We start from the raw sequence: 13,793 nt of genomic DNA, 5'->3' as shown, positions 1-13,793 counted from the left end.
AAAGCACTAGTGGTTGATTTCCTGTTAAGATGCTTGGATTTTATCATTATTGTGACACGTTTCATATTTTCTCTCTCTTTTTGTTAGGGGGATTTTGTCCTTAAAATTGAACCTCCCCTAGGATGGAGCTTTGGTAAGTACCTGTTTGTAGAAATAGCTTTCTGTACTGTTTTCCATTAGAGATGCTCGTCCTTTGCTGTGGCAGCTTCTCCCCCTGCCCCAAAGATTTACCCAAAGAAAGAATTTCTATTATGGAAAAGCTGCAGAATGCCATAGAGAATATTTAAAACAAGCTTCCTTCCACCAGCGGCCTCCTACCTCTGCACTGTTAATATCGCTGCCACATTTCCTCTTTTCCCACAATAACGGAAAGGAGGTGTCATTTTTGATAGATGAAGCCGTACGTATGAGGTCCCATCTCCTGTCTTAGCTGAGACCACGCAAGTTCGCTGTTTACTTTTAAACACCACTAGAAAGATCGAGTTGCAGATCTTCTGGCACTTTGTTCTTTACAAGTCGTGATTCTGGGAGGTTCCCAGTTGCCTTTCCATTTTGGAAAGCACCAGGCTCTGCGACTGATCATGATCAGGGCTGGGAAACCAAAGGAGTCCGATGCTGACATTTATTTGCGGCATACGCATTAGGCTCGTGGAGGAATGGGCGCTGAAGCCCTGCCGTAAAAATGGAAGGGATTGGGTTTTGTGCGGCTCGTCGTGAAATCTGGGACCGTAGAATTAGGCTTTATTCAGGTGGTCCGGAGCTTGAAAAAGGGGCTGCAACATTTCAGAGAGCCCTTCTAACTCTTTAGTTCAGGGGCAGTCAAACTGCGGCCCTCCAGACGTCCATGGACTACAATTCCCATGAGCCCCTGCCAGCGAATGCTGGCAGGGGCTCATGGGAGTTGTAGTCCATGGACGTCTGGAGGGCCGCAGTTTGACTACCCCTGCTTTAGTCAGTTCCGACCTTCCCAATATGAAGCCGCCTCTCAGAAGCGGCAGAGAGGTTTGCAGAGGGGTGCTACTGCACTGTGCACCCCCCTTCCTTTTTTTTCTCATTTCCTCCTCTCTGTTTCTCCTTCCAGAGCCAACCAGCGTGGACCTCCATGTGGATGGCGTGAGTGATATCTGCACTAAAGGAGGTGACATCAATTTTGTATTTACGGGCTTCTCTGTGAATGGGAAGGTGAGCCCCCCTTTCTCTTGTTTTGTCGCTGCTTGACTCTTCCGTGGAGATGGGGCAGAAGGAGGGAGCTCTGCCTGCCTGCAGGCGCCTGGAAGCTGAAATAGTGCTGCGTTAACTCTGGCAGGTTCTCAGCAAAGGCCAGGACATGGGCCCTGCTGGTGTCCTGGTTTCCCTGAAGAATGCCGGTTCAGAGGTGGCCGTTCAAGCAACCGTGACCCAGACAGGAGGAAAGTGAGTATGAGGGGGTTGATCTGGGTGGCAAGCCGGAAGCACAATTTTCATCTGTTAGCTGCATTTTATTCGTCGGCGCAGTGTGGCCTTTCTGGCTCTAGAACCCACGGAGCTGTGAGCATGTCACAGGAAGTCATGTGACATCGGTGTGATGTTGCTGAATGGAGAATCAGGGGCACAAGCCATGCTCTGAGGGGTCTGTTATAGAGAGGCGCAAACCAGGGAGGACATGTCTCCATCAGTGAGTTATATTGCCTCACTGTTACGCTGTTCTATCAGCATCGTGCCAAGAGAGGTAGGAGACAGGAAGCTCTCACTGTTTCCTTCCCGGTGGCAGTAGAAAAAATGGCAATACAGTAGGGGTTGCAGAGCTACAGTGGCACTCTGGTGCTGGAGAAGGCAGCAAAAGTCACAAACAGGGAAAAACTACAGCGCATAAAGCCTGATCTATCACTGGTAGGCAAAATCACAAAACTCCGGCTCACTTACTTTGGCCGTATCATGCGATCCAACTCAGTGGGGAAAGCAATTATGCTGGGATTGGTCAGAGGAAAAAGGAAACCAGGCCAATAAAGAACAGGGTGGTTGGACACAATTGGCCAGAACATTGCATACCTGAGGGAGGCAGTGCGTGATCGTGGTGGCAGCTGTGCCATGGGATCGCCAAGAGTCAGACACAACTTAAATGGCTGGCAACAATAACAGCAACACGTTAATGGATTGTCAGGAAAAATACAGTGGAAATGCTTCGTAGAGGCCAGTTGATGCCTGAATCGTCTTTCCCTTTCCAGGTTCATCTTTTTCAAGGTGCTTCCTGGAGAATATGAGATCTTTGCCTCTCACCCAACCTGGACACTGAAAGAAGTGAGTGCTGGTGGGCAGAGTGGGAGGCCTGGGGTCACCGTCACCATTTTAGTGAGCTCTAAGCATGGCAGTTTTGTGATGCCATGTTGTGAAGCTTGGTTACTAGTCCAGGCCTTCTCAACCAGGGTTTCGTGAAACCCTGGGGGATCTTGACGGACCTGGAAGGGTTTCCTGAACAGGCGGGAGTTAATTAATTTTCTAATATATTTTTTAAGTTTGTTAAATGTTTATTGAGTGATATGACCATATATGGTCATGTTGGCCCACCCACCCCCATCCCAAGATGGCCAATGATGGGCCTGGAGGGGGTGGGAAGGGGAGGGGCCCCAGATGGGTGTGTCCACAGCTCTGCTTCCCAATCATATTCTGCACGATAGCACCATTTCTGGGGTTTCTCAAAGCCTGAACAATATTTTAGGGGGTTCTCAATGGTGCAAAAGCTCATTCACCACTTCAGTGAAACATATCTGATCCCAACCTGCAAGGGTGTCCCAGTTGGGTGTGATCACTCTTGACCTTGTTTCTCTGCTCCAGGCAAGCACAACCGTGCGAGTGACCAACTCCAATGCGTACGCATCAGGCCCTCTCATTGTCGCTGGTTACAATGTTTCGGGGTCAGTCCGAAGTGATGGAGAGCCCATGAAAGGAGTCATGTTCCTTCTTTTCTCCTCTTCGGTACCCAAAGAGGTGGGTAGGATGTTTTCAAAAAAATATTTTATTCCTCATACAGATTGGAGCAGGTGCGGTTACAGCTGTTCTTTTTCTCATGTAGGTTCTTAGATACTTGACTTTGCTTGCAGACTAGCAGACAATCAAATTGGAGGGCTGGCTTAAAGCTAAGCAGATGCCTCTGCGTATGCTGCGTATGATCTGGGGCCAAGGGACCAAGCCCTATGAAGATAGGTTGAGGGACTTGGGAATGTCCAGCCTGGAGAAAAGGAGGTTGAGAGGGGACATGATAGCCCTCTTTAAGTATTTGAAAGGTTGTCACTTGGAGGAGGGCAGGATGCTGTTTCTGTTGGCTGCAGAGGAGAGGACACGCAGTAATGGGTTTAAACTTCAAGTACAACGATATAGGCTAGATATCAGGAAAAAAATTTTCACAGAGTAGTTCAGCAGTGGAAGAGGCTGCCTAAGGAGGTGGTGAGCTCCCCCTCACTGGCAGTCTTCAAGCAAAGGTTGGAGACACAATTTTCTTGGATGCTTTAGGATGCTTTGGGCTGATCCTGCGTTGAACAGGGGGTTGGACTAGATGGCCTGTATGGTCCCTTCCAACTCTATGATTCTGTGATTCTATGATTCTATGCAGAATGGCTGTCAGAATGTGTCCGGGCCTAATGCAAGATATGTTTTGACCATCAAAAGATTAAAATAAGTGAACTGGGTCCAGAATATCGTGGGGAAACCTCATCTCTTCTCCTGCCTTCCTTTTAGATCTGCCATTGAGAATCTGCTGTAGGCATTATATTTTGCTTGTGTAGTGTGTGTATGTGTATGTGTTAATTATCAAACTGATTCTAGGGCAGCTTCAACCATATTCAATAAAGTTGCGTACAACATTCATTAAAGAATAAAATAAAAGCAACCACATTAAATTAGATGAGCAGCAGATAAAAAAGCAGTATAGCCCTTCTAAAATCTTTCTGTTGGGATTAGGGCCTTTCCGACAGCTGCCCCTGACCTCTGGAACTCACTCACTCTAGAAAATTGGCCTCATTCGCTTGCCCTTTTTAGGATATCGACAAAATCATCCTTGCTCCACCGTTAAGACTTTGGGGGTCGGCCTCTTTGTTCACTGATATCGGTTGCAGATTAGAGCGTTTCTTCTCTCTACTTGTCGCTTATTTTTAATGGATATTTTGCATTTTGTTAAAACGGCATACTACTTTGACAATAGGCGCTGGAAGGCAGAACTCACATGAAGCAAACCGATACTGCTGTACAGATTCCTTAAAAAAAAATAACATTGGATGGCCAGCTTGTCTGAGCCAGAAATGGATTAGCAAATTCTATAGTCCTCTCAGGTTCTGGCTGGGCTTGCGTGTGCCTCGTGGACGACTCTTGTGCACCTCTGCCTTATTTTACGCAGGATATCTTGGGATGCAACCCCTCTCCAGTGGATGGCTTCCCCCTAAGAGAGGATTCTCTCGCCTACCTGTGCAGTGTCATTTCCAAAGAGGACGGCTCGTTCACCTTCCTCTCTTTGCCCAGTGGGAAATACACTGTGGTACGTAGCAGGAGGATTGCTTGCTTTTCTCTTGGAGACTTTCCTCTTCAAAGTGGTGGTGGGATGTCATGGCGGGTCATTCGGAAAAGGCCAATATGTTTTAATAGATACAAAATGTGAAACGACTGGGTTTTATACGTTCCTCTGATTGGCAGTGGCTCTCCGGGGGGTCAGGTAGAGGTCTTTTGTATCATCTACTACCTGAGATTTTTTTATAATTGGAGATGCCGGGGCTCAAACCTGGGACTTCCTGCACGCATGCAAAGTCACTGTCTCTCTCCCCCCACGAGTAACATGTGGGATTATCAGGTGGTTGTTTAAAAGAGAGAGAGAGAGAGAGAACAACGTGAGGCATTGATCAATCTAAGAATGTTCTCTCTGAGCCTCCGGGGAGTGCAGTATATAAATGGGAAGGGAAGGGAAGGGAAGGGAAGGGAAGGGAAGGGAAGGGAAGGGAAGGGAAGGAAGGAAGGAAGGAAGGAAGGAAGGAAAGAGGAGAGGGAAGGGGACTGAAGCGAGGCAAGGAAGGGAAAGGAAAGGAAGGGAAGGGAAGGGAAGGAAGGAAGGAAGGAAGGAAGGAAGGAAAGAGGAGAGGGAAGGGGACTGAAGCGAGGCAAGGAAGGGAAAGGAAAGGAAGGGAAGGGAAGGGAAGGAAGGAAGGAAGGAAGGAAGGAAGGAAGGAAGGAAGGAAGGAAGGAAGGAAGGAAGGAAGGAAGGAAGGAAGGAAGGAAGGAAAGAGGAGAGGGAAGGGGACTGAAGCGAGGCAAGGAAGGGAAAGGAAGGGAAGGGAAAGGAAGGAAGGAAGGAAGGAAGGAAGGAAGGAAGGAAGGAAGGAAGGAAGGAAGGGGAGAGAGATAGGAAGGAAGGAAGGAAGGAAGGAAGGAAGGAAGGAAGGAAGGAAGGAAGGAAGGAAGGAAGGAAGGAAGGAAAGAGGAGAAGGAAGGGGACTGAAGCGAGGCAAGGAAGGGAAGGGAAAAGAAGGGAAGGGAAGGAAGGAAGGAAGGAAGCAAGGAAGGAAGGAAGGAAGGAAAGAGGAGAGGAAAGGGGACTGAAGCGAGGCAAGGAAGGGAAGGGAAGGGAGGGAAGGAAGGAAGCAAGCTTTCCCATTTAGGCTTCATTAAATCATTGAAGTAGTTGAACTTTCTCAGTGTTGATATGTATGCTTGAAATTGTTTTGTACTCTTCTGGAAGATCTAGTTTTCTCTTTCGGAGAGGTGCTTCAAAATCTGTACTGAAAAAAGAATCCTTTCAGGTGCCCTTTTACAGGGGGGAGAGAATCACGTTTGACGTCGCTCCCTCCAGGCTGGACTTCGCTGTCGAGCACAACAGTTTGAAAATCGAGGTGAGTTCTTCTTGCTTTTTGTTTTCAAAATCACATTCCGCACAGTTGCGATCGGTTGGAACTGCGAAACGGCTGCCCTGAAGACACGAAGCCCCTCCCGAAAAGGAAGCAGATCGAACGTACCACGGCAGACTCTGACTCGGCTTGTCTTTTTCTTCCAGCCCATTTTCCACGTCATGGGCTTCTCGGTGACTGGCAGAGTTCTGAACAGCCCTGAAGGTGAAGGAGTCGGCGATGCCATTGTGACGCTGAATAACCTGATAAAAGGTGTGTGGCCTTCCATTGGCCAGTGGAGAAGGGGAGCTTCGAAGTGGGCCACGTTTTCATCCCTCCCTTCCTCCTAGGATAGATTCAAGTGGGTAGCCGTGTGGGTCTGAAGCAGCACAACACAACAAAATCAGAGTCCAGGGGCACCTTGACGACCAACTTGTGAACTACAGCTGAATTCGAGGGGACTGATGGGCTGTTTTGGCAAAGAATTGTCATATGGCTGCATTTAATCATAGAATCATAGAGTTGGAAGGGGCCACACAGGCCATCTAGTCCAACCCCCTGCTCAACGCAGGATCATAGAATCCTAGAATCATAGAGTTGGAAGAGGCCACACAGGCCATCTAGTCCAACCCCCTGCTCAACGCAGAATCATAGAATCCTAGAATCATAGAGTTGGAAGGGGCCACACAGGCCATCTAGTCCAACCCCCTGCTCAACGCAGAATCATAGAATCCTAGAATCATATAGTTGGAAGAGGCCACACAGGCCATCTAGTCCAACCCCCTGCTCAACGCAGGATCATAGAATCCTAGAATCATAGAGTTGGAAGAGGCCACACAGGCCATCTAGTCCAACCCCCTGCTCAACGCAGAATCATAGAATCCTAGAATCATAGAGTTGGAAGGGGCCACACAGGCCATCTAGTCCAACCCCCTGCTCAACGCAGGATCATAGAATCCTAGAATCATAGAGTTGGAAGGGGCCACACAGGCCATCTAATCCAACCCCCTGCTCAACGCAGGATTAGCCCTAAGCATCCTAAAGCATTTGGCTGTTGTGACGCAGTTTACTAATTTAACAGAATTAATTTTTGCTTTACATTCCCACTGTCATGATGGTCAGTTCTTAGTCTGAGGAAGAGTGCTTGCCCTTGAAAGCTCACGTCTTGAATACATCTTTCTTGGTCTTAAAGCTGCCCCTGGACTCTGATTTTGTTTTGTTGTCTTCCTCCGAGGAGTTCAGAGCCGCACGCGTGGCTTTCCGTATCTCTGTTTGACCTCTACATCTACCCTGTGTGACAGGTTAGGCCGGGAGAGGCTGGCTGGTCAAGACAACCCAGAGAACCCAACTTGAGTAGGAACAGCATGTCTGAAGAGCCTCAGGCTGGCTTTTTAATCACTTGGATGATGTTTCAGTTTTTAGTATGTTTTAGATTTCATAAGCCACCCTGGATGGGCGGCCTGGACATCGTAGATATTTTCCAAATAAATAAAAAGTGCTGTGAGCGTCTGCATATTACAGTTCCACACGCCTGCTTTGTACCTTCTAAGCAGGACGTGTTCCTGACATCTCTCTCTTTTTCATTCTTGGTTAAAGTTGCCACGAAGCCGGATGGTTCTTTCCGCCTCGAAAACATCACAACGGGCACCTACACCATACAAGCCCAGAAAGAGCACCTCTTCTTCGACACTCTGACGGTGAAGATCGCCCCCAACACTCCCCAGCTGGCTGACATCATCGTCACCGAGTGAGTGCCTTGTGAGAAGGAGGAGCCCTACGGCAGGGGTAGTCAAACGGCGGCCCTCCAGGTGTCCATGAACTACCATTCCCACGATCCCCTGCCAGCATTTCTGTCCTACAGAAACAAACCCAGGTGCAGGGCAGAGCCAAGAGTTTTTGAGAGTTGAGAATGGTTAATCCTGGGAGGCTTCCGGGCCCATGTAGAAAAAGCCAGCCCCTTGTGGAATTTGGACCCAGGGTCTACCACGGCAGCACTGGGACTCCCCCAATTTGTTACTGGCCCCACACCTTGAGCAGGCCACACTCGGAATCTGATCTCTGAGATGGGGATTTGTATTGACCCGGTGAAATGGCTTAGGGCATTTTGTGTTCTCTTTCATAGCACCGACGCTCCTCTGTACCATAAGAATCTGTTCCACTTAATATTTCTGGTAAGGGCTTGGAGGAGGAGCGTGTCTCATGGCTTAAGTGCCACTCAGCGCTTAACACCCACTCAGGGCAGCTGTCCCGCCTCTTCCTCCAATGGCTTGCCTGTCTGTCCAGCAGCCAGCCAATCGCCTTCGGTCTCCTACTCCTGCCCCCCCTCCTTCCACTTCCCTCTGAGGCTCACTGCTGCGTGAGAGTTTCCTCTGCCAGTGAGTTCCCTGCCCGGGTGCCTGCAGCCTTTCCAGGTCCTGGAGGGAGGGAGAGGCCCTCCGCATAGTTTCCCCACCCCCCCAAATCTAGCACCCGTTGTATTCCTGAATGCAATGGGCTTTGTCTCTAGTAACAATATAAGATACTGGCCTTCCTGCCTGAGAACCTAAGGTAAAGGTAAAGGTATCCCCTGTGCAAGCACCGGGTCGTGTCTGACCCTTGGGGTGATGCCCTCGAGCGTTTTCATGGCAGACTCAATATGGGGTGGTTTGCCAGTGCCTTCCCCAGTCATTACCGTTTCCCCCCCAGCAAGCTGGGTGCTCATTTGACCGACCTCGGAAGGATGGAAGGCTGAGTCAACCTTGAGCCGGCTGCTGGGATCGAACTCCCAGCCTCATGGGCAGAGCTTCAGACTGCATGTCTGCTGCCATACCACTCTGCACCACAAGAGGCCTGAGAACCTATCTGGCAATGAAACCCCTCCAAATTCTGACCAAACCTAAGAAGGTTTTAAATGATTAGGAGGAGGTGGTTTTTCAAATGTTGAAATGTTTCAATTGTACGATTGTTCTAGGCTTCTTGTCACCTGCCCTGAACTGACCAGGGAAGGATGGGGATACAAATAAAAAAACGATTATTATTTATTATTATTAATTTTGGCCCCAACCTTTGCATGTCTGCGCATACTGCATAATTCGAAGTGGGGATTCAGGTGGATGAGGTGAGGCGCTCCACGAAGGATTTTTATAGGCTGCATTTTGGACTAACTTGGTATCCTCACCAGGGTAGCCCCAGAAGGCTCAGCCTTTGGGGTCCCCCAAAGTCTGCGTACACCATCTGGACCTGACCCATGCATCCTGTGAAGACCAGTTATAGGACTGGCATAGTTTCCTTAGTGGTTCTGCAGGTGGGACTGTACAAACATCTTCTGTCCATAAGCTCTCCTGTCCATTTTCAACAGGTTTAGTGTCTGCGGACAGATATCGATAACACGCTTTCCGGACGCCATTAAGCAGATTAATAAATACAAGGTGACCATGTGGCCCCAAGAGAAGGACAAGGCCTCGATGGTTGCCACGGAAACTGACGTCCACGGGGCATTTTGCTTTAGGGCGAAATCAGGTGCATATGTCGTTCAGGTACGAATAACTCCGTGCTCCGTTTGCTCAAAGCAATCAAATCTGGCTTCTTTGGGAATTGGGGGGGCTGTTTTTGAGTTCCTTCGAAAGCTTAGCACTTCAGTCTGGATGGGAGAGTGGGGCCAATCCTGGTTTGAGGGAATAACATTCTGGGTCAGAAGTTTCAGGTCCTGAACTACCTAGGAGGATGTTGGCAGAACTGAAAAGATGCATCTGATCTCGGGGAACCTTAGCGGTGGAGTTTCTTTTCTCATGAAGGTCACCTTCCCTGCTATCCAGAGAACCAGTTTGGTGTAGTGGTTAGGAGTGCCGACTTCTAATCTGGCATGCCAGGTTCGATTCTGCGCTCCCTCACATGCAGCCAGCTGGGTGACCTTGGGCTCGCCACGGCACTGATAAAACTGTTCTGACCGGGCAGTGATATCAGGGCTCTCTCAGCCTCACCCACCCCACAGGGTGTCTGTTGTGGGGAGAGGAATGGGAAGGCGACTGTAAGCCACTTTGAGACTCCTTCGGGTAGAGAAAAGCGGCATAGAAGAACCAACTCTTCTTCTTCTTCTTCTTCTTCATCCTGTACGCTGCAGGTCATAGTCCCTGAAGCGGAAAGCAGAGCTGGTCTTTCTCTGAAGCCCAAAATGTTTCCAGTGACGGTTGCTGCCCGGCCGGTGCTGGATTTAATCTTCTCCCAATTCCTGGCCTCCGTTTCTGGGAAAATCACTTGCTTGGGTAAGTTGTGTCTCAGTAACACGCGCCAGCCATTGTACATGTTCTTGGGTGCACGCAATCTCAAGACCTAATGTGCAGCTTTATGAGCGTAGCTCATGAAGCTGTGACGTTAGGCCTCCGTGACGGGTTGAATCCTTTTTTGTTCCGTTTGAAGACACGTCCCTGATTAATGAGGCCGCAGAATTTTTAAAAACGTTAACTCTAACCTAAGAATGTACAAATTAATTGGGAACTATTAGTAGCAATGTGGATTCTGTGACAGCCTGAGGCTGAAGGACCAGGGCATAGCAGTTACTGCTGAGTCCAGGTCAGAGAGATCTGGGTTCTAATCCGACTTGGTCTCCAAGCCCCTCACCATCTTGGTAGCCCTCCTCTGGACACGCTCCAGTTCCTCTACATCTTTCTTCAGTTGCGATGCCCAAAACTGAACACAAGTGAGGCCGAACCAGAGCAGACTAAAGTGATAACGTGACGCTTTTGTGACCTGGACACGATACTTATTTTAATCCAGCCCAAAATCCCGTTTGCCTTTTTAGCTACCGGGTTACACTGACTCATGTTCAGTGTCTCATCTACTAAGGACCCCCGCCCCCGATCCTTTTCACATGCAAGACTAGTCTGCAGGGCTGGGATCTGGGATTGCCTGCAGTTTTTGGTCGTGTGTGTGCTGGACACACCTGGGTTTAAAGGTAAAGGTCAAGGTATCCCCTGTGCAAGCACCGAGTCATGTCTGACCCTTGGGGTGACGCCCTCTAACGTTTTCATGGCAGACTCAATACGGGGTGGTTTGCCAATGCCTTCCCCAGTCATGACCGTTTTCCCCCCAGCAAGCTGGGTACTCATTTTGCCGACCTCAGAAGGATGGAAGGCTGAGTCAACCTTGAGCCAGCTGCTGGGATCGAACTCCCAGCCTCATGGGCAAAGCTTTCAGGCGGCTGCCTTGCCACTCTGCGCCACTTAGCTTTGTGTAATGTGGTAGCTCTCGAATAATGCTCCAGCGTTAGATCCGATCAGTCTCCTGGGATCTCTGTACTGTAAAAGTTCAAATTTACGGGAAATATTTTGCCCCCCCTGTCGTCCACTCACCACCGTCCCTTTTGCGTCTTCCCCAGATGCTTGTGGTGAACTCGTCGTGGCTTTGCAGTCGGTGAACCGGCAGGGAGAGAAACGGAGCCTCCAGCTTGCCTCTAAGACCAACTCTCTGAATTTCATCTTCGAAAATGTGCTCCCGGGGAAATATAAAAGTAAGGGTCCCTTCTTGGGACACTTGGCTCCCTGTCTGCTTCCTGTCTACCGCCAGTCTCTTAAAGCAGGGGTAGTCAACCTGTGGTCCTCCAGATGTCCATGGACTACAATTCCCAGGAGCCCCTGCCAGCGAACGCTGGCAGGGGCTCATGGGAATTGTAGTCCATGGACATCTGGAGGATCACAGGTTGACTACCCCTGTCTTAAAGGATGTCAATGTGAAATCTCAACAACCACAAGATCCAAAAATATACCATTTTATAAACTTGTAGTTCAGTGCACTAAAATTAGCAGCGTTTATTTATTTGTTGTATTTTGTTACGTCCCAGAGATCGGTACTGATCCTTCTTACCTGCTAATGACTAGAGCCTTCCTCCATGTGGCCGTTCTGCTGGAGTAAAGTTGCGTTGCTTGTCGAAGGCCCCAGGATTTGTTGAGCAGAGCTCTAGAGTTGTCGTTGTTGTTGTTGTTGTTGTTATTCATTCATCACCCGCCACTCCCTCACAGCTCATGGTGGGTTACATACATTGCAAAGCTTAACAAATCAGTAAATAGAGGATATTCCCGCTTGGTGAGGGACATAAGTAAAAGATTCGGGACTAGATTATAAGTTTACCAGTTATGTGCCTAATCGAATACAAATATGTATTCAAATACCTATATGGAGACGACTTTTTAGTTTTCCCTGAATCCCTTATTGGGGGATTCCCTCTTAGGTCTAAGGAAACCACCTGTCCCCAGAAGAGAATTCCTATCCTTGGCTAGGTTTGGGCAATCCCCTTAGCCAGTCACTCTATGTTCTTTCCTCAAGATCACCCTGTGGGAGCAGGTCTCCTTCAGCCTCTGGATTCAGTCCTGACTAAACAGCTCCGGTCTGATCAGAACTGTCTCTCTCATAGCAGCTTTCCTCCCTACAGCTTCTGGCCCTCCTGGATCATCCAATCAGATCCCTTCTCTTAGATTAATTCTACTCAGGGTTCTGCACACTGTGTCTTGGTGTCTTAGGCCTGCTGGACACATGCAAGAGGTCGGAACGAGGAATTAGACAGGACAGGCTGCAGAGGAGGTTTTCGGTTATTTCTGCGTAGGGACCCTGGACTTCCTTGGTGTTCTCCCATCCAAGTGCTAATCAGAACCATCTCTGCTTGACTTATGAGATTCAGATTCAGAGTACCTTTATTGGCATAAAATTGCAAAGCATGAAACGAAAAATTCAAACAGCTCCAGATGGAAAATCCATCGTAAACGATTTTCATTTCAAATGGCCAGTAAAAACGTCGCTACTTTTATAATAATAATAATAATAATAATAATAATAATAATAATAATAATAATAATAATAATAATAGTTGGTTCTTATATGCCGCTTTTCCCTACCCGAAGGAGGCTCAAAGCGGCTTACAGTCACCTTCCCTTTCCTCTCCCCACAATAGACACCCTGTGGGGTGGGTGAGGCTGAGAGAGCCCAGATATTCCTGCCCGGTCAGAACAGTTTTATCAGTGCCGTGGTGAGCCCAAGGTCACCCAGCTGGATGCATGTGGGGGAGCGCAGAATCGAACCTGGCATGCCAGATTAGAAGTCCGCACTCCTAACCACTACACCAAACTGGCTCTCTTGCTGAGTCCCTCACATTTAGGGACACATTTTAATCCAGTGCTTCTCATTAACACAGCTGCATTTCAGTTTCTTCAGATAATTAGCTAACGGGCCGACGATATACTTCAAACTAAGGACACACCAGAATCATACGGTACAACGTGTCAGGGACACGAAACTTATGAGGCAGAGCTAGTGTGAACCATCCAGGTCAGAGCTTCTGTCTCCACCTGATCAGTGGACTGTCGCGTCTGTATTTAGGGAGTTCTTCATGCTGAACCGCTTCCCTTGGCACAGTGCTCTGTAAGGAAGCCCAGCCTGATATCAAAACTGTCCTTGCAGTGAGCATTGTCCGCGAAGACTGGTGCTGGAGGAACAAATCCTTGGAGCTTGATGTCTTGGAAGAAGATGTCTCAGGGGTGGAGTTCCGCCAGACAGGATACATGCTGCGCTGTTCCCTTTCTCACGCAATTACCCTGGTAGGTGCAGGGACCTGGGATGAGCTGTGTCCTTGCAAGTGACAACTGGTGCACCCAGTGTGTACGGAGGGGCTCCCAGCCTAGGGACCTTTTCTGGAATCTTCTCCGGAAACAGCCCAGACGACCCCTTGTCCTTTACGTTCCACGTGAACCGCCCTGAGCCTCGGGAGGGCGGCGTACAAATGCAATCAATAAAACAAATGGATGTTTTTAATTCTTCAGGAGTTCTACCAGGATGGAAACGGGCCCGAGAATGTTGGCATCTACAATCTTTCCAAGGGCGTGAACAGATTCTGCCTCTCGAAACCAGGTAAACGTCTTTCTGTGGCTGATTGCAGATGTTTATGTGCAGGGGGCTGAGGTGAGCTGAGGTAAAAGGACAGGCCCAGAG

General features: G+C 48.9%; 1 protein-coding gene across 1 annotated transcript in view; it reads left to right on the top strand.

Annotated features, from left to right (window-relative positions):
• The window catches only part of NOMO1 (NODAL modulator 1), a 32,865-nt gene that overhangs the window by 2,071 nt on the left and 17,001 nt on the right, over positions 1–13,793 (top strand). Inside the window, exons 3-16 of the mRNA XM_077315986.1 lie at positions 88–133; positions 1,082–1,182; positions 1,307–1,413; positions 2,205–2,277; positions 2,812–2,964; positions 4,367–4,504; positions 5,757–5,846; positions 6,008–6,113; positions 7,437–7,587; positions 9,178–9,355; positions 9,940–10,081; positions 11,194–11,325; positions 13,266–13,402; positions 13,625–13,712. Of these exons, the coding sequence (XP_077172101.1) occupies positions 88–133; positions 1,082–1,182; positions 1,307–1,413; positions 2,205–2,277; positions 2,812–2,964; positions 4,367–4,504; positions 5,757–5,846; positions 6,008–6,113; positions 7,437–7,587; positions 9,178–9,355; positions 9,940–10,081; positions 11,194–11,325; positions 13,266–13,402; positions 13,625–13,712 (1,642 nt within the window). The remainder of the gene's footprint in view (positions 1–87; positions 134–1,081; positions 1,183–1,306; positions 1,414–2,204; positions 2,278–2,811; positions 2,965–4,366; positions 4,505–5,756; positions 5,847–6,007; positions 6,114–7,436; positions 7,588–9,177; positions 9,356–9,939; positions 10,082–11,193; positions 11,326–13,265; positions 13,403–13,624; positions 13,713–13,793) is intronic.

This window comes from Paroedura picta, chromosome 17 (assembly GCF_049243985.1).
Source record: "Paroedura picta isolate Pp20150507F chromosome 17, Ppicta_v3.0, whole genome shotgun sequence".
Classification (NCBI taxonomy): Eukaryota; Metazoa; Chordata; class Lepidosauria; order Squamata; family Gekkonidae; genus Paroedura; species Paroedura picta.
The sequence above is the reverse complement of the archived record's forward strand: the minus strand, read 5'-3'. Positions and strand labels throughout refer to the sequence as shown.